Source organism: Phragmites australis, chromosome 20 (genome assembly GCF_958298935.1).
Source record: "Phragmites australis chromosome 20, lpPhrAust1.1, whole genome shotgun sequence".
Taxonomy (NCBI): domain Eukaryota; kingdom Viridiplantae; phylum Streptophyta; class Magnoliopsida; order Poales; family Poaceae; genus Phragmites; species Phragmites australis.
In genome coordinates, this window is record NC_084940.1 from 1,098,148 (window position 1) to 1,117,441 (window position 19,294).

General features: G+C 43.7%; 1 protein-coding gene and 1 pseudogene across 1 annotated transcript; both read right to left on the reverse strand.

The window, feature by feature from the left end:
* Positions 1–104: 104 nt before the first annotated feature.
* LOC133902414 (O-fucosyltransferase 6-like) lies at positions 105–5,683 on the reverse strand (annotated as a pseudogene).
* Positions 5,684–15,096: 9,413 nt separating this feature from the next.
* Positions 15,097–17,565, reverse strand: LOC133902518 (probable cytokinin riboside 5'-monophosphate phosphoribohydrolase LOGL9). Its single transcript, XM_062344134.1, has 6 exons — positions 17,243–17,565; positions 17,053–17,150; positions 16,826–16,956; positions 16,657–16,727; positions 16,315–16,458; positions 15,097–15,582 (listed from the first exon to the last, which is right to left on the reverse strand). The coding sequence occupies exons 1-6, from the start codon at positions 17,381–17,383 to the stop codon at positions 15,478–15,480; spliced, it is 690 nt and encodes a 229-aa protein (XP_062200118.1). The 5' UTR covers positions 17,384–17,565; the 3' UTR covers positions 15,097–15,477.
* Positions 17,566–19,294: the final 1,729 nt, after the last annotated feature.

Here is a 19,294-nt window from a genome sequence, read left to right on the forward strand (position 1 = left end):
TGGACTGAACAATTCTTTCATGGATTGGACGGAACATGCATAAATTACTACATCAATTACACCACTTGACAACATTGTAGCATCCTCTCCCAGAGTTCCAGAAACATAAACGTCATGCAACTTTCTTCTAACAAAGGTTAGAAAATCTTACATTGTGCCATGATAAATTAACAAGATTCAAGCATAAAAACAGCAGTAAGCTGTACTGACATGAAAAAAATGCCCAAACATTTGGCCGAATAAGAAAAGAAAATGAAGCAGAATATACACATTTCCATGAGCAACGAGCATGGGCGGCAATGTCATAAACTCTAAGGTGACTGGAAAAAAGGAACTAGACACTACAACGCCGGACATACCAAAAACAGGGGGGGGGGGTACCTTATTGAGCTAGGGGAAAGAGGAGAGGATGTACAGCTCTACCACACAATCTATGTACATCAGCAGCTGCCTATCTAGCTACTTTAGGAGAGGTCAATACCATCAATTGTTGCCGTATACAACACATGATGCAAAGTCAGACCTGCATAACTTAACTGGAAGAAATGGCTGCTTAACTGAACTAATATGACAGGATCTCCTCTAGCTCAGGATCCTCTCGTCTGATCACAGAATCATCGTCAGTTTCAGTGTCAATCATCTCTGCACTCCCTGTGGGATCATCTTCTGTATCAGATCCATCCGCCTCTTCGTCAGTATAAACAGGATATGGTGGTTTGCCAATGGCTTTCTCTATTCTTGTGTCATTAACAGGTTCCTGATTACTTCTATAACTGGATTTGACTACTGAGTTTCCGACGGTCTTTTCACATATACAGGCAGCAGGGTTGGCATGAAATTCGCCTCTTCCTGGCATGATTTCCATGGGCTCTCCCATATATCCTTTCTGGATTGCACCCGTGAGGAGAATGCACCCCATGACATATTTCCCCTTTTCATAAATAAGGGATAGAGCTGTTTAACATTTGGCCGGATTGTTCTCTTGTGGCCAAAATATCTCCTGCAGGGAGCAGCAATAGATGATTAGAAGCTAAAATGACCTAAGATAAATGAAAGGAAGAAAAGGTTGATAACAGGTAAATATTAAAAAATAAAAGAAACTAATGCATCACCTTCGCCCAGCCAGAATTTTGGCCATGTTACCATTGTTGTTAGCCACAAAAGCATCAATTCCATCGCACACAATGAAATCGATTGCAGCCATGCGAGATGAGAACTTCAAGAATGGAGCAAGCTCCTCTTTGCTTGACATTGTTTCTTTTGTATGGAAATTGGGAAATAGCGCTTTGAGGGGTGCTAAAGTATCTTCCCATCCATATATCTCGCCAGAAGCAACATAAATGTGGGCATCACTTCTGTAGCCTAATGCCCTCAACATCAGCCCTACCTCCTCAGGAGTTAGTGGGCACCTACCTTGCCTTCTTCCTTTCTCTGGGTCACTTATCTGAAGTGTGAAAACACAACAAGATTAGCAATAGGTAACTCTATCTCACTAAGTAAGTAAAGGCTTCATGAGCTTGCTAAGTAAGTACATGCAAGGTTTTCCATCGCTTGCGAATTGCACCTAATTCTCTCCTCTCCTTTTCTCCACCACCATAATAACACCCAGAAAAGGTGAGCATATCAGGTTCAAATCTGCCATCAGGACAGAAAGCATATCTTGGTCAAGAAATGGAAACATAACAAATCTTATATTTACTAATTAGAGGCTCCTTTTGGTGTCTCCATATTAATCGTAGAAAAATCCTAAAAATTTTCATAAAAAAGCAAAACATCCAACCGCCGAATTGATTGATTGACTAATTGTAACCATAGATCAACAACCAAAAGAAATAAAAGATTAAAAAACAAATTATAGAGTCCAACTCTAAGACTACTTCTTGCTTTTTTTTTGTTATAGATACCCTTTGTCCAACAAGGTTACGTTAGCAAACTCCAACTTAGTTACGTTAGCAATCAACACACTTTCCAAATCAATTAAAATATACCAATTAAATATGCGTGTAATCAAACATTACAAAATTAAAACAACAGAATGCAAACATATTACGGATTATTGATTGATTGACTAATTGTAACCATGTATCAACAACCAGAAGAAATAAAAGATTAAAAAATAAATCATAGAGTCCAACTCTAAGACTACTTCTTGCCTTCTTTTTGTTATAGATACCCTTTGTCCAACAAGATTACGTTAGCAAACTCCAACTTAGTTACGTTAGCAATCAACACACTTTCCAAATCAATTAAAATATGCCAATTAAATATGCGTGTAATCAAACATTACAAAATTAAAACAACAGAATGCAAACATATTACGGATTATCACATAAAAATAATATCAAATAATTTATAATGTATTTTAAAAAATAATATGAGATACGGTGACGACATTAAAAATAATAATAATTTTAAAAAATCAAGAAACAAATAAAAATCAATTTGCATAACACATAAAATGAAAAATATAAATTAGATCTATTCACAAATAATAGACATGATTCCAATATTATGAACAAAAATTACATTTATATTTTACATTCTAATATTTAAATATAAATAGCTGATGTATCTTAACATACAACTATTATTAACACAAATATCTAGAATTCAGCTGTAAGCTAAATTTCTAGCCTGTGCAGTCGCACAGGTTGATGCGCTAGTTAATGATAATAGAAAGAACATGTCCTGTTGTTTTTCTTTCTTCTAAACTAACTGTCTTTCATAATTTTTTTCTTCTTGATTATTATTTTATTTAAGTTCAATGAGAACTGGCTAGAGCTGAAAGGGAACTAACTAGTGATCTTAACAGTTGAATTTGGATAATTAATAGTCAATGCATTAATGTACACCAAAAGAACAGAAGAAGGAACTCTAGAAATGGTGAAACAAGGGTGCTCTAGGTAAAAGTTTGAGACCATCATAAGGCTGAAGAAGTGAAGAGTCAATGCTATTACAATGAACCATCCAGACTATAGCTTTCATTATGAAAACTAGAAGGTTTTCAACCCAGGAACATATGCACCACTCATATATTTTGAGAAAGCTCAGGTCCAAAATAATGGTAGTATTCATGTACTTGCAACAGAGTGAGATTAAATAGGTAAATTTCGAATGAAAAATGCAGATTGATGATAGCTTCAACTAATGTTACAAAATGAAGCATACCTCAGGTGAAGAGCAATAAAATATCTGCTCTTCTCCTGCATTCGTTGTATTAGCTTTTCACCCATTTCTTGTATTGGGTCAGTAAATCTCAAAGCATAATAATTGACTCTGCAACGCAGTTTTTCAGGTCAGTGTCCAACTTATTTGAGAGCCTATAATCATATTTAGTCATTCGAATAACCTGCACCACCAGGAAGTAAAATGAGCTATGTGGCTGGACTCTTCTGAACTCAAATCTCCCACATAATCTCAGTCACAAAACTTAGTTAAAAAAGAATTCAGACTACACTGAAGCATAAAGATAATGAAGTGTGAATATAAGTTACAAAACAATACAAGAAGACAAGAATTATTGACAAATTTCAAAGATAAAATCCACAAAAGATATGCAAGTTAGTAAAAAAATAATTGACCATCAGAGTACCAGGTCAAGTAACTGCCAGTGGATTTAAATAGTGATCTATAAAAATGCATAATGGAATTTAATACGTTGTCACGATAAGGGTGGAGTGGAACTAAGGTTAATTTCGTATAGAACTAACGAGAGCAACAAATCCATAGGTTCCACAACTTACATGTTTCTTCAGAAGTGCCGGTAAGACACGGTTCAAGTAATATCGTGGAGTACATTTTCAGGGGACACGCATTTTATAAGGTCGCATGGCTTTACCTCCTTTCTCTGGAGGCTCTTTGATAATAATGACATCCTTAGCAAGAAATGTGATGAACCAGTCCATATCAAAGATTTCAGAAAAATTGCGGCAGCACCGATAGCATTGAGTACAAAATAAGTGGATTTGGTTCAATTTAAACATTTACGAATCATAGAAGATCATGGTTTGATATCTGAAAGTGCTCACTATTGCATACCTTGAATCTTTCCAGAAAGATGTTTGATCCAGTTTGGGAACAACAAGTGTAGCGTTTTAAATGCGTGCAGCAACTACAGCGTCAACAATCTAAAAAAAGCAGATGTCATGGTATGTTGCATACAAAGTTATACTGTACATGATAGGGAAAAACAGGCAAAAGGGTAATTTTCTGAGTAAATCGTTGTCATCATTCATAAATGAGAAAAGCTTCTCCAGTTCATTTTACCAAAAACAATTGGCATTTTATTTGACATAATCACACTCACAGACATAGTAAAGAGGAGACTAGAGGTACATAACCTGGTGACCTTGACCAATTTAGGTACCTTTGGTAATTTGAGCAGTTTCTGATGACGCATGTTATAAACTAGATGATATTAAGTTTGGTGCAATAGATAACAACACTGCAAACATGTGCAAAAAGAATGCCATGTTTACATCAGGTATTCTTAGTCATATCCATTTATACTTGCATGAGACTCTACTTGTACAAAAATGACATTTAGAGATTCGTCTCACCCCTGTTCTCTGCTGATTGAGGCCTCCACTTGTAACAATAATCAAGTACCTATCTGGCTGTGTGCTACCGCTAGAATCTGCAATGCTATAAAAAGGCAAGCCCTTTAAGCAGATACAGTTAACTCATCAGACATCATAATGCAAAAAGATACGCATATGCATTCATCATTGATGCCCACTATATTTTAAGCGGTCAGATACAGATGCACACGAAATCCCACATTTCTGACAACATTGCTTAAAAATTTTAAGCAATAAGATACAGTAGTCATTGCTCACCAAGAAATTTACTGCTCGAGTTGCTGCATCCAAGGAAGTTGCTAGCAAGCTTTGAACGCCAAAGCTCGTCTGGCCCAATCCAATCATGAATCTACATTTCGAGTGAAACATAACAGATTGATCAGCCATTTCCACATGAAGGCTCCAATCTAACATTTCTTATGCTAAAAAACGCAAACACAGTAGTCGAATCCTCAATGGAAAAGGCTATATGATTTAATGAGACTCATCTCCGCATTTTTCTCCTAAACAGATTTTTTTTCCTCAAAAGAAGTGATGAGTGGCTAGTGTGCGCAAAACCCAAACCCCCCACAGATCAAATCAGGACAAACGTCTATCCAAATTGGAGTCATTTATGAACAATACAGAAAATAAACAACGATAAACCACGATGAGAGCCGTGCATTGCGATCTAACAGGAACATTGAACACCTCGCCGCCCTCGAAGCGCTCCAGCTCGCCGCCTGAGTCGTTCTTCTGCGGACTCAAACAGAAACGGAGAGAAATGATCAGATCGGACAGCACGGACGAGCCTGCCAAGGTGCGGGGAGAAAGAACTAGGGTCCGTCCATACCGGGGGGTGGCGGAGGAAGCGGCGGGAGGAGGAGGAGGCGAGGGCGGGGCGGCCGGCCAGCGGCGGCGTGGAGAGGAGGGAGACGGAGAGTAGCGAGACTGCGAGGAAGAGCAGGGCCAGCGCGGCCGCCGGCAGCGAGATGCGGCGCGGGTACCGGTGGTGGTGCGCGTGGGAGTGGCCGCGCCGCCGCCGCTGGCCCATCTGCGGCGGCCGTGGGAAGAGGGCGGCGATGGGTGGGACTCGGGGCTCATATGCTTTTGAACGCAGGAATTTCACATATGAGTTTTATCGAAATCCATTTAATTTCACAGGAAATTATAGAATTAGAAAAAAAAATATGTGTTTTAAAGGAGACCTTAACGGGTACGTGAGACGGACCCAAAGAGTGACTGGTTGGTGTTTCAGTGACCGCTGAACGCAAGGAGGAGGACGTCAGGGCGAGATCGAAGAGGAGCCAAACTGGGCCAAGAGGGCCGCCGGTGAGCAGGAGGGCCGAAGGGCAGGGGGCCACGGCCCCCCTTGATCCCCAAGAAGCTCCGTCCCTGTTCCTAAGCAAGCACTCCAATCCGTCCTCAAGACCTCGAATGCAACAAGAGCCAAACACCAAGGCGTCCTCGTGATCTTCCCCAAACGCCATGCTCTGGACACAAGTGACCCCTTGCTGGCACTCGGTTTGTTGATCTGCCTCGGCAAAATTTCCGCAGAGGATTGCAAGAGAGAGACGGCCAAATCCCTCACCTCTGCCAACGTAAAACTTGGCTTTGGCACGTCAGAATCATCCCTGGTTCCAGAGGCAGCACACTTGCCGAACTCCCTCCCGCTTGATCGCCCAGCTCACCTTCTTCAGCGACCCAACATACGCCTCCACCTTGGCAGCAACAGCCACATCGTCTTGGGAGCAATCGAGATTCGCCACTCCATTCATCGGCGCCTCAGGATTCGCCACCCGATGTCTCCGGAGCACCGAGCGCAGGTCACGGACCTGCTCCTTCGCGGCGGCGACGCCGTCCCTCGCCATGCCGCACAGGTCCAGCAGGGCCACCGACCCCTCGAGCTCCCCCTCGACCACCCCCCTGTGCCGGCGGAGACGGAGCACGTCCCAGTTGCTGGGCTGAAGGACGATTTCCTCGAGGTACTCGTAATCACTGAGCTCTCGCAGCCATGCACGCGTGGTCTGTACATTTGAGTGCACTTCTTCACATCAATTTTTTTAACTTAACTTTAAATATTATTTATCCACAATTCAATCATTTGACCTAATTAATCACAAAATATTATCTAATTTTAGACGTTAATAATAATATTGCTAGGATCAGGATCTTATGTTTGATCCTACCAATGCTACATGATTTTACTTGATAATAATACATATAGAATTGTGATCCTATGAAATTAAGATCTACGGACCTGATCTTTCTGGCTTCGTGTTATCATAGGATTTTGAGATACCTATCCGAATTCTGACAACCTTATACAACAACCGTTGCATGCACTCATGAGTCATGGCCGCATGTAAACCGCAGTATTTTTTAGTTGATTATGGCCAGCGCCATCAGTGTTGACAAGAACTGATGGGGGTCTTCGTATGCATTTGCAGATGGAGCTTGGCGATGACTGTTCACCCCCTTTTCATCACTCCGAGGTTCAGAACTCGTCCGCGGTCCGGCAACATTCGAACACTGCCGGCGCCATCGGCAAACCGAACGCCGACTGCAGGCGTGAACGTGGTTGGAGCGGCAGTTTATGTGCGTGCTTGCTCGGCGTGTGGCGCCGCTGTTCTGGCCATGTGATCGAGGCTGGAATGTGCATCAGCAATTCAGCGTCGACCTCGGCCTGGAAGCTGCGACGGCCCGCGGAGTCACGGACTGACCGGCATGCGTGTACAGACGGAGAGACATGGTGGATTTGGTTGCTGAAAAAAAGTCATTAGTGATAGATAATAACATGTATCAGTGATGGTTTTGTCTTGTCACTCTTATCGCGTCACTAATAATAGGTTATTACTGACGCGTGTTGAACAGTCGTCATTAATATAGTATCTCATTTGCTGATTTTTTACATAGGGTCACTTGTGCGAGTGACATGATAGACTGACTTGTACAAGTAGGCACGAGCAAACTTATATCTGAATCTTACATGTTCACAAAGTTGTATTGAAGTGGGCGTTTTCTCGCGACTCATTCTATAGCAGTAAGTCTGGTTACAAGGAAGGGAGGAGGAGAAGAGTGGTGTGGCAGATGTTTTGCTGTGGCTAGTTAAGTTGCATTGGGAGAAATTGGGATTTTTACCACTTTAAAATTAGGCTTTGCAGTTTTGCGGCTCTTAGCTTCGCAAAATTACCACTCAAAACATTGCCTATTTAATTTCATTGCCATTATATAATTTTACAATAATATTTTGAGTATCATTATACATAACATGAATTGACATAATGGTAAGAAAATCAAGGAGATAATATTTTGAATGGCAATTATGTGTAACTAATATTTGAAGTGGTAAAACTGCGAAGCCTATTATTTAGACTGGCAGAAATTCAAATTTCTTGGTGTGTGGCGTTGAGCATGTGGACTCTGAACACGTAATGGCGGGCGCCTTTAACACATGATGCTTGAACTCGAGATTACTGATCGTTTATTCTATTAATAAAACTGGGAAACCTTTTGATTAAAAAAAGTTGCGTTGGAACTGAAGAAAAATACATGAGATGAAGTCACGGACGGATTGAAGTAAATGGAGACATTTCCAAGTCCGGAGTCCGAACCATGGTAGATCGCAAAAAGAGACGAGGAAAAAATAAAGTCGGTGAAAAAGGAAAAAAGATTAAACCTGGAATTGGGCTTCGTCCATGGGCTTAAATGGCCTGGTCGAAGTTCGATAAGTGGGCCGCATAAAAGGCCCTCATGAGATGTCATAGACTTGTTCTTTCGCTACAAAAGTTCATTTAAAAAAGAACACATCAACTCGATCTCAAATCTCAATCTTCAGAGCTTCCTCGGTTAGCACGACTCTCATAAAAGGCTAGCTTGGATACAGAAAACTCTGGTCGGGGACGTTAGTAATTAGCAGTTTTTTTAAAAAAACAGTCAAAAGCTCACATCATTCTATGTACATACTCATATAGAATCTACTAAAGACTATAGATACAAAACTTGAAGATTAAACACACTCACATCTACTAACCATCCAAGTCTAGCCTTGGTTAGTGCATGCGCGGCCAAAATCCAAAAATAGAGAACATATGCATCGTATATTGTAAAAATAAATAATTTAGCATGTGTATTCAGTACCTCATTTATCAAAAACATGATTTTAACATCTCACATGCTGAATACAACCTCTATCGCTCCCCAGAAGAATGAAGCTAGGGAGAGCTAGAAGCGACATGAAAGTTCAAATTTTATTTAACTCTAGTTTGCTCATGAAAATATTAGAATTTTTGGATTATTTTTTACACTCAAATAAAATCACGAGTTAAATAAAAAACTTGAATTTTCATGCGGCTTCTAGTTCCTAGCTTCTCTTCCTAGGTTTCTTCTCTGTAAAAGCTATATTTGGCACTTACGGTACCAAATACGGTACTGTGCACCATATTCGGTACCTCATGTTCCGAATATAGTTGTTTTCAGTATCTCATGTGTCGAATACGGTGCAATATTGCTGTATTCAGTAACTGAGATATCAAAATCACGTTTTCAGTAAATAAAATGTCGAATACACATACTAAATTTATATATACAGTAACATATTATCTATTTTTACAATATACCATAAATATATTGTTTATTTTTGAATTTTTGCTGTGCCTGCGCTGGGCTGAAATAATAGTGCTTGGTGGCGCGTCCATTCACAAGGCAACACCTCCTATCGAGCCGTGACGACACGTTATCGTCCCCGAGCCATTTCGCCGGTAGCTAGGCAAAGCTTATTCTGGGCAACGACGTAGCGTAACCACATGCGTCCTACGAAGGCCAATAATTCCCCGAGCGATAGACGCAAGGACACCGGCGTCGTCGTCCCAGCTGCGCCATGTACCAATTGACAGGACCGCCCTTTGCAACAGTACAAGTATTGAGCAAAAGAAACTGCATGTTCGTGGTGATCGAGGGGGCAAAAAAATCTGCATTTCAATTGAAGTCGATCATAGTTTGCGACACGTACCTTGGCGAAAACAACGTGCATGCATGCATGAGATAGGAATAGTCTGCGAGTATTAAGTGTTTTTGCAAGCAAATTGAACAAGCACTGATCAAGAGAGCAGCATGGAATCCGATTGTATCCTGCCGAGAGGCGAAGATGTCTGCCCATGTGCGTTCAAAGGTTTAAAGCGTAAGTGAATTGTTTATTTTTTTTATTAATTTAAGTTTTTATGAATTAGTTGAACATACAGCTCAATTAATTTAAGTTTTTGGTGGATTAGTTGGTACATGCGACACAATATGATATCAGAGCTAGCTAGAGGTCTGGTTCATAACAGATGTAATTAAATAAAAAATTGTAGCTAACTTCTATTTTCACATCTGAGACTCTTCCATATAATAAGTGTTAAATTATAAGTGAATTACTCATATTTCGAGTGAATTGGTTGGTACATGCAACTCGATACTAGCACATATTTAGGCCTCTTTCTCCGGCTTGGTCAGGGAACGGGTGCATGCTTCTTTGATGTTCTTCCTCCGGTGAGCGGCGGACGACATGGTATCGATGATGGAAAATTTTCATAATGTGGTGCGCATGCATCCTCTATCTCGGTTGTGTATTTGCAGGTTTAGATTTGTATTGGAGAGTTGATAAAAAAATATGAGATATATGAAAGAATCAACAGATATATAAAAGAGATATCCGGTCGAGATAAAAGCTACTTACAAACAATGTTGCGGAGTTGCATTTCCATGGTATCGATAATGTCTTCGTGCGTGCGTTGTGCGGCGGTTCGGGTGGGCCCCTAGAAGCTGCGTTGATTTCTTCTAAAACACCCTCTTGCGCTCGATGTAATCTTCAGTTTCTTTTGGGTGCTGTTGTATGCTCTCTTGTAATCTTTTTCTGTTTTTCAAGTCGGCAATATAAACTTCAAACCCCTTTTCGCAGAGAGAGAGAGAGAGCATGGAAGGTACGCTAACCGGAGTAGTAAATTAGACAGAACAAAAAGAGGAGGCTCGCCGGGCGGCCAGCGTGCATGGGAGATTCCTGAGTGGCACTGTGCGTGCTGTAACGTACCTGTAGCAGCCTACAACGACTTGCATGCAGCAGTCGTCGTGCTCGTTACGGGCAGTAGGAAGTACCACCAGTGCAGCGCACGTCATACCTTGGGAGTAGGCCACTGTTCACACCATGAACCGACGTCCTAGCGAGTACTCCGTACGCACCCGACCACTGCACAGCGCAACACCGAACCCATGTGTTTGTGTGCATCGACTGTCACACATCACACATGCTTGTAGGCTCTGCAGCCGCCTCGTACGCGAGCCAGCTAGACCAGAGAGGATTCGAAGCCTCTCCCTGCTGCTCCGATCCGGTAGTCCTGATGGCGTCGCGAGCGACGGCGCCGGCGGCCAGCCGGACATGCTCTCTTGGATTCGTTGTGTCTTACTGCAGGCTATTCTGCGGTTGTTCTGGGTTAGTATATAAATCTTATTTGGAATAGTTTATCAGCAGTTTCTGTGAAAAAAAACAGCTTATGCCTCCCAAACGGCGTGCTTCTTGTCCGCTTCTTCCAACAGGATTTTGAGACAACACCAAGTTGCACGTGTAAGTAAAAGCGACCCCAACCTCGCTTTGCACAAAAGCGGTCGATTTTGCAGGTTGAATGTAGTAACCTCTCCTTTAAAGATGATAAAAATTATTTACCAATGCTACTAATCTACCCTTCTGTCTCTCCTGATGCCCATCAGTCGTAACCCATCGCTCCTAGTCCTACTCGCCGCTTTTGGGGATGGTATCACAACGTCCGCACTGTTGTCCACGGTGCCCTCCCCCTCCTATTGTCGTTGTCCCTTCCTCTACGCTCTCCACTACCACCGCTCGTCAACAAGCTGTAGCAGACCTACACAACCCTCAGCGACCATGACGAGAAGAGCGCCCCCCCCCCCACACTATGGGACTCACTCCTGATCATCGCCGTCGTCGAAGGTCATGTGTGCCCATCTTCTTCCCTGCCCCGTTTAATGGGTCGGTTCCGATCGAATCTGATATTGGTGCCTCAGCTGTGTGATACGTATCTATAATTATTGCAAGCGCAGAAAGCTGAATTTGGGTCGCTTGCATATATGAATCTAGAGTAGTTTTCATGCACCTAGCCGCCAATATCATTGTTTAATTGTTGAGTTCTCAACCTCCCATTTGTTGGAAAGGTTGTTATAATTGAGATCAAGTAGGGGATACAACTATGCTAATGTGATATTCTCGTGAAATTTATATAAACTTGCAACTGTTATTTTATTTATGGCTATAAATATGTTTGGTATCAGCATGGCATGGTTTTTATGTTCATGACATCATTTCCTGGTACTAATTTTCAGTCTTGCAAGAAGTCAGCAAAGGAGAAGAATCTGAATTCATTCTTCGAGCGGGCAACTACTTGCTGTAGCCCCTCACCATCATTATAGCAGCATACCGTTGATACTTTGAACTTTGAAGCACCCTGCCATTACAAAGTCCCCCAAGCTAAATGAATAGAATTTGTGCTGGGCATTTGGGGGAATGGATGCATGTTTCACATCTAGGAACCTGTACAGTCTTCACAGAAATATGCAGAGGAACTCATCTGGAAACATAATGTGCTGCTTTCGGCGCATGACTACTAGAATATGTTTTTTCTTGTGTGCCCATGAAGATTTGTAATAGAGTGTCAGTGAAAAGACATATGTTGTGTTTCCATGCAGCAACATCTCCATGTGAGTGGAATGTTCGCTTCCATATGCATGTAATATGAAGTTATTGTTGACATTGTGATATTCCGAGACTCCCAGTGGTCAGAAGCTATGCTAAAAACAATTGAGGAAATTATCAAGTGATCTTTGCATACAGTTGATTGAGTGATCTTTGCATACAATTAAGGAAATTACTAGTCAGCAATCATGTTGCATGTATGTCTACATGATCATTCTTGATTTATCTTACTGCGCCTGCAAGAAACTATAACAAAAGGTAAGAGTAGAAATTCTCGTTTTTGCACCAGTTTTTCTTATAAAAAATATGGTATTGGTTCAGAAATGTCAAAAATAAATGAAAACGACGATATCTATATTAGTCACTGACTAGCAAGTTATCATACTATTCAGTGATACATTAGTCACTACACACTCACGTCAAACAATCTCTCGAAAGAAAATCAAGATTGACAAATGATCAGTTTCTTCAGCAAGCAGACTCTGTAGACAGCTACGTCTTAGGACAGCTAACTTTTCAAAAAAAACTTCTCAGGAAAAGGCTATACCAAACAGTGTCATATATACGGAGCCTAGGATTTAAAGGTATTCTGATTGGTTGATTCAGGAAGAACACTTGACCATACTTTTTTCTCGACGGTATTGCCTTTCGGGGGGGGGGGGGGGGGGCGTATGTATTTGACCGAGGCAAGTATAGAAACACGCATTGCTTCTGCATGGTCCAGGACAAAGATGCTGTTCTTTCAGAGGAAGGTGGTTGGGGTTAAAACTTGGCATCAATTAGCCATCGATCGGGAGCTCTATGATCTCGTCCGTCTCTGCTTGCGGTTGGTACACACTGGTAATTGCTGGCTTGAAGGCATCAGCTAGCTGGCTTGTTCATGACGAGAGCATGCGGTACGAATTCGGCCAGGCTGGTGAGAGAAATTTTATGAGACCGGTTCTTGAATCTGACAATGAGTATCAAGTTAATTCTGCTATCTGTGGCGGTCGGAATTCCAGGTGCATGTTTCGCATCATCGCATGCAGGAATTTTACGAGTAACGGTTCGTGGTTCTTGCAACAACCACCTTGATTTCACGTAGCTAGGAATTGTTGTGTGGAAAACAAAGTGCAGAGAACAAAGCTGAGCTCAGGTACTTGCCGCGCGCGCGCCCTTTCAAACCAGGAACCAGGAATGCATGGCAGACAACCAGGAACGCGCACACTGTACGTATCGGTTTGAATAGCCTAGCTACATAGACTACAGTACTACGTACCAAGAACGGCTCAGTGACAACCATGCATTCACAGCCATCGCCTGTGTACGAAGTACGAATACCGCTACCGATAGATACGTTTGTCTACTCTCCTCCTCACAGCAATCGCCACCGGCCCACACACTGTAGAGTCGCAGAGGGAGAGAGATGACACGTACGATCCACACTGTAGAGCGCACGTTGCTGCACGGTAGCGTTCTCCCAACCGAAACCATCCCCACCCTCGACAAGTATCCAGGTACAGTGCACGGACTCGATCGCGATGGCCTGCACGTCTCGCTCATGTACGGCATCCAGCGCGGCCATGGATACGAAAGTTGAAATAGTTTTTTTTTTTTGCGAATGGAAAGCTGAAATAGTTAGGCCGCAGATTACCACGGTGTACAGCACGTAGTTCCGTTGGCAGTGTAGCTACAGTGGCTTCAGTGACAACTGACAAGTTTTGGGGGGCAGGCTGAGGCCGGCGGAGTAATGGCACGGCAGGCTGTGAGGCCGGCCGCCCACGGACCGGAGCTGCAGCAGAAACAGTGTCTTGAACTCGCTGGGCAGGACTTACTGACTTGGGAGGAGGCCGAAGGCCATGATTTTTCTGCCTCACGGTCGCAGCGCCATGATGGCTGCAGAGACGAGAAGACGAGATCGATCCAGCCCGAACCGGGCAGAGCTGAGCACTGCAACTAGGCCAGGAAAGGAAGGAGAACAGATGGCGTGCGCGCGCGTCGCAGCGATGGTGAAGAAGAACCAGGAGGCGAGGCAGGCGCGCGTTGAAGGAAATTAAGCCGGAAACGGAGAAGCAGCTACTACACAAAAAATCATCGGTAGTTGCTTGCTTCTCGCTGCCGCGCCTGCGCCTGGGGACGGCGGGCAGAGCCCTCATCACAGCACATAACCACCGGGCTGGACAACCTGGGGTCCGGTAACAGCCAGTGGCAGCCGCAGTGCTCAGCACTCGGCACCACCACTGCTGAGATTAGCTGGGCCTGCAGTGTGACGGTCGTCCAATAATCCTACAGATCTGGCCTCATATGTTTAAGAATTAAATCTAGTTCATAATATGACATGTGATATTTTACTTTTTTTATTTTCTTACATATGATTTTCTCTAACTTATCCATACGTTTTGTGATAATTTATACCACATGTCATGTCATAAATTGAATTTAGCCTTTAAAATACATGAGACCAGCTCTCGGGATGAGCATGGTGGATAAGCCTGAGGCACAGGTCGTACGCGCGCGCTAGTCGTGGCGGACCCGTTTACTTTGCGAGCTGTGCCTGTATACGTACGTACGTACGTACGAGACGAACAATTGGGCATCGTTCCCGAGGCGTACACACGTACGGGAGGGCCGGCCGGGGTCCCTGTACATACGGCGCAACCTACTACAACGTGTTGCATTGACACGTTCCTTTGGCACATATGTGTATACAGCTAGCTGGCTGGCAGTACTTTGTTGGCACTTACTGAAGGTACAAACATAGAGTAGCTGAATGTAGATGCATGGCAAGCAAATTAGTTGAGGAAGGTAAACACCATGATCTGATGAACGTACGTACTCCGATTAACTTGCGGCTCGAGCAGTGGCTAATTATATAGTATTACCAGTTTACTGCATGCGGTTCTACACCAAAATAGATACAGGACCTGTGCCCAATACATCATCAGGGGCGGCGATCACTAGTTAACCCTTCATCAGGGTGAAATAGGTACTAAATAAGACGCGTGGAGCACAAACGGCTTATCCATGCATGCATGGTCGTGGGCATGCAGGACAAGCTGCTAGGAGCAAAACGCACATCCAAAAAGCAAAACCTCCCGTGCGTTTTGCTCATCCTTTCATGCCCCTTGATTTTGTCAACTCGCCAGCTAGGGTGATCATGCTACTGTATGGATCATATCGATCGATCCAACCGGTACGTGATCAGCGAGCGATTTCAGCCTGGAGCGAGGCGTTGTAGCCGACCTGCTCGATCTCCCACCGCAGCTTGGGCGTCGCAGGGTCCTCGTCCTGCACCGCCTCGTACTCCTGCTTGCACGGACAAAGTAATCATGCATATGATCAGTACACTTGGCACGTCCCGTTTATTTCAACCGGACAATAACAAGCTACCAAGTACTTCCCATGCTTAGATCGTGTTTGGCGGAGCTACATACATACAAGATTTAGAGTTTGTAAAATAAAATAAAGTAGTTTCAATTCAAAATAAAAATAAAATATTTAATTTAAAGATCCTCAATCTATTCAAAGCTTTAGCTCTAAAATTTACTTTAATTTTTTTTTAAGCTAGAGCTCTACCAAATTCCTTAATTTGCTGCAAGCGTGAAACTAACCCGGTCCGTAAGCAACCCAACGAGACTGTTTCAATTCAACCCTCAGCGCATGCATACGCAAGTGCAAAGAGTAGCTCGGGAAGTTGGAAGGAAGGGATCGATGGATGCCGTTGTGTACAGGAAAGGAAACGAGCAGGAGCCATCCAGACCAGGAGAGTATATGATGAGACCAGACAAAAGACAAGTCGAGAAGAGCGTTGCGTGCGTGCGTGTACGTGGCTGGACCAAGTCAAGGACCAGCAAGTCTCCGGGGCGGCAGGCGGGCAGGCACGGGCGCTACCACCACCACCGGACTGCCGAGACCGGCCAGGCAACGAAGCAAGGATCCATGGCTGATGACGCGCGCGCGCGCGTGCGTACGGGTTGAATTGGAACGCCCCGAGCAGGAGAGAGTGTCCGGCCGGCAACTGGCGGATATTTATATTACCTCGAGCTTCTGGACGAGGCCGCTGGCGTCGGGGGCGCTGACGAAGATGTGGCGCTGGGCGGGCTTGATGAACCCGTCGTCCACCGCCTTGTCGATGAAGGCCAGCAGGAAGTTGTAGTACCCGTCCACGTTCAGCAGGCCCACCTGCACAGTTGTTGGATCAGTTAGCTAATGGTTGACGTGCAGAGTCATGCACTGTACAGTGTGCAGTACTACGATCGACCAGGACTGCAGGGGTATGTCGTATGTACATACATGTATATGAGTATATATATATATATATAATATGTGTATATATAGAGAGAGATTGTGTGCTTTTGATGAACAAACAGGGGTACTTACCGGTTTGCTGTGGATGCCGAGCTGGGCCCACGCGATCACCTCCAGGAGCTCGTCCAGCGTCCCGTACCCACCTGCAGCCCAACAGCATGGATGGATCGTGCGAATCAGTTAAACAGGAGAGAACAGGTAACTGATCCATGCCGGTGGCGAGCAACTGGAGGTTGCTTACCGGGGAGCGCGATGAAGGCGTCGGAGTTGCGCGCCATCTCGGCCTTGCGCTGGTGCATGCCCGCCACGGCCCGCACCTCGCCCACCGTCTCCCCGGTGATCTCCTTGCCCATTAGAGTGGTCGGTATCACGCTGCAACAGGAAAGCAATGCAACAGCCGTGAGCTATAAACTTGGCGAGCTAGCTGGAAGAAACAAGAGAAATTGAAGTGGCAGAAACGGACCGTACCCAATGACATGGCCGCCGCCCTTGTGCACGGCCTCGGAGACCTCCCCCATGAGCCCCAGGCTGCCCCCTCCGTACACCAAATCCACCTTCCTCGCCACCTGTGAACATTCATATGCATACATGAACATGTCCTTGGACGTGCAGGTGCAACAAGTACTTGTATATTACCAGCACCGGTATGCATGCTTACCAGCTCCTCGCCGAGCTCGACGGCGGCGTCCCGGTAGCTGCTCCGCTTGCCCGAGCTGCTCCCGCAGAACACGCACACCCGCCTGAACCTCGACCGCTCCGCCCCGGCCTTGCCGCCGCCGTCCTTGCTGGCCCCTTCCATCACTCCGTACTGCCTCTCTGTTCTCCTACGAAATTGCACACCCGGCCGGGCAGCTACTGTGCCGTGGCGTGCTCTTTCTTTCTGCTGGTCTCGACGAGATAGCTCTCCGACGGAGAAAGACGCTGGTGTCGTGCGATGCGATGTGGTGTGCGATGGATATAAAAGGCGCGCTTTTGGGGTAGGGGCCCGCGCGAATAGGAGTTCTTGATGAATCTACGCAGTCTCAAAAACCAGAATTGATTAGTGCTACTAACACCACACGGCTACGGTTAAGCGGTAATCGATTAGTGGCCATGTGCTAGGAGTAATGTCGTCTCGTCCGGTCGATCAGGCGGCAGCCAAATATGCATTAACTTTCATAAGCCTGTCCCTCTCCCGGCATTGTAGATTTGCATGTCCAACAGGTTAGAAATTTAGTTTACAGTTGAATTGTAGATATTTGTGTTAATAATAGTTGTATGCTAAGATACATCAGTTATTTATATTTAAATATTAGAATGTAAAATATAAATGTAATTTTTGTTTATAATATTGGAATCATGTTTATTATTTGTGAATAGATCTAATTTATAATTTCGATTTTTATTTGTTTCTTGATTTTTTTAAATTATTATTATTTTTAATGTCATCATCGTATCTCATATTATTATTTTAAATACATTATAAATTCTTTGATATTATTTTTATGTGATAATCCGTAATATGTTTGCATTCTGTTGTTTTAATTTTGTAATATTTGATTACACGCATATTTAATTAGTATATTTTAATTGATTTGGAAGGTGTGTTGATTGCTAACGTAATTACGTTGGAGTTTACTAACGTAATCTTATTGGACAAAAGGTATCTATAAAAAAAAAGTAAATGCAAGGTAAGAGGTAGTTTTAGGGCTGGATTTTATGATTTATTTTTTAATCTTCTATGTTATTTCGTTGTTGATCCATAGTTATAGTTAATCAATCAACCAATTTGATGATTGGATGTTTTGTTTTTTGAGAATTTATAAGATTTTTTTAGAATTAACGTGGAGGTAAAAAAGAGATTTCAATTAGTAAATATAAGATGGACTTGATGGTTGATGTTGCATAAAGCAGACATGTCCAGTCGCACAAGAAAAGCAGAGATCTCCGACTGCTTTAGTTTGTAGAGAAACTTGGTAATTTTTCTCTCGCTCTGAATATAAAGAGACATGAAATTTGAGGGATTCATTCGTAGGTGAATATTTATTTGGCATGATTTTTGTGGACTTGGCGGGTTGGCCATCATGCATGGTTACATTTTTGAAAAAATTCCAATGTAACTTCCTCAACTCTTCCTCCGGTCTGTTTTTCCCCCTCACCTTGAGAATAGGATTTCTTTGCTCTGCAACTATTGAAATCAGTAATTTCGACTCCCCACACCGGTTTTTAGAATGGTTTTATCTCACATGTCACCTGCCCTTGCTGACTTAGTGTTGGCGTCTGGCTGTAAGTAGCAAAGGAGGCAGAAAGAGAGCAGATAGGATAAGTGTTGGCGGGGGGGGGGGGGGGGATTTTGGTGCGAAAGGAGATGGCCAGTTCATGGAGCTCTAGCTTGTCGGCCTCTTCTCGCCGTACTACTAAGGGCTGCAGATTAGCGACCCTAATCCCATATTAGGAGCGTCCCTTGGAGTACGAGCCATCGGTGATGTGTAGTTGCAGAAGGAAGGCGGCAATGTGGATCTCCTGGAGCAGTGTCAAGCCCGCACGGAGGTACCTCAAGTGCTGGCTTGCGTGGGTGAGTTCAATCGGTTGTGTTTCATGTTGTTCTTTTGTGCCTTGTTTGTCCGATTGAGTTCATGCCTTAGCAATTACAGGAGGGCATGCAATTTCTTTCGCTTGTACGGTGGAGCCACAACTCCCTTCTTGAGGCAGGTGCTAGTCGATTTGCGTG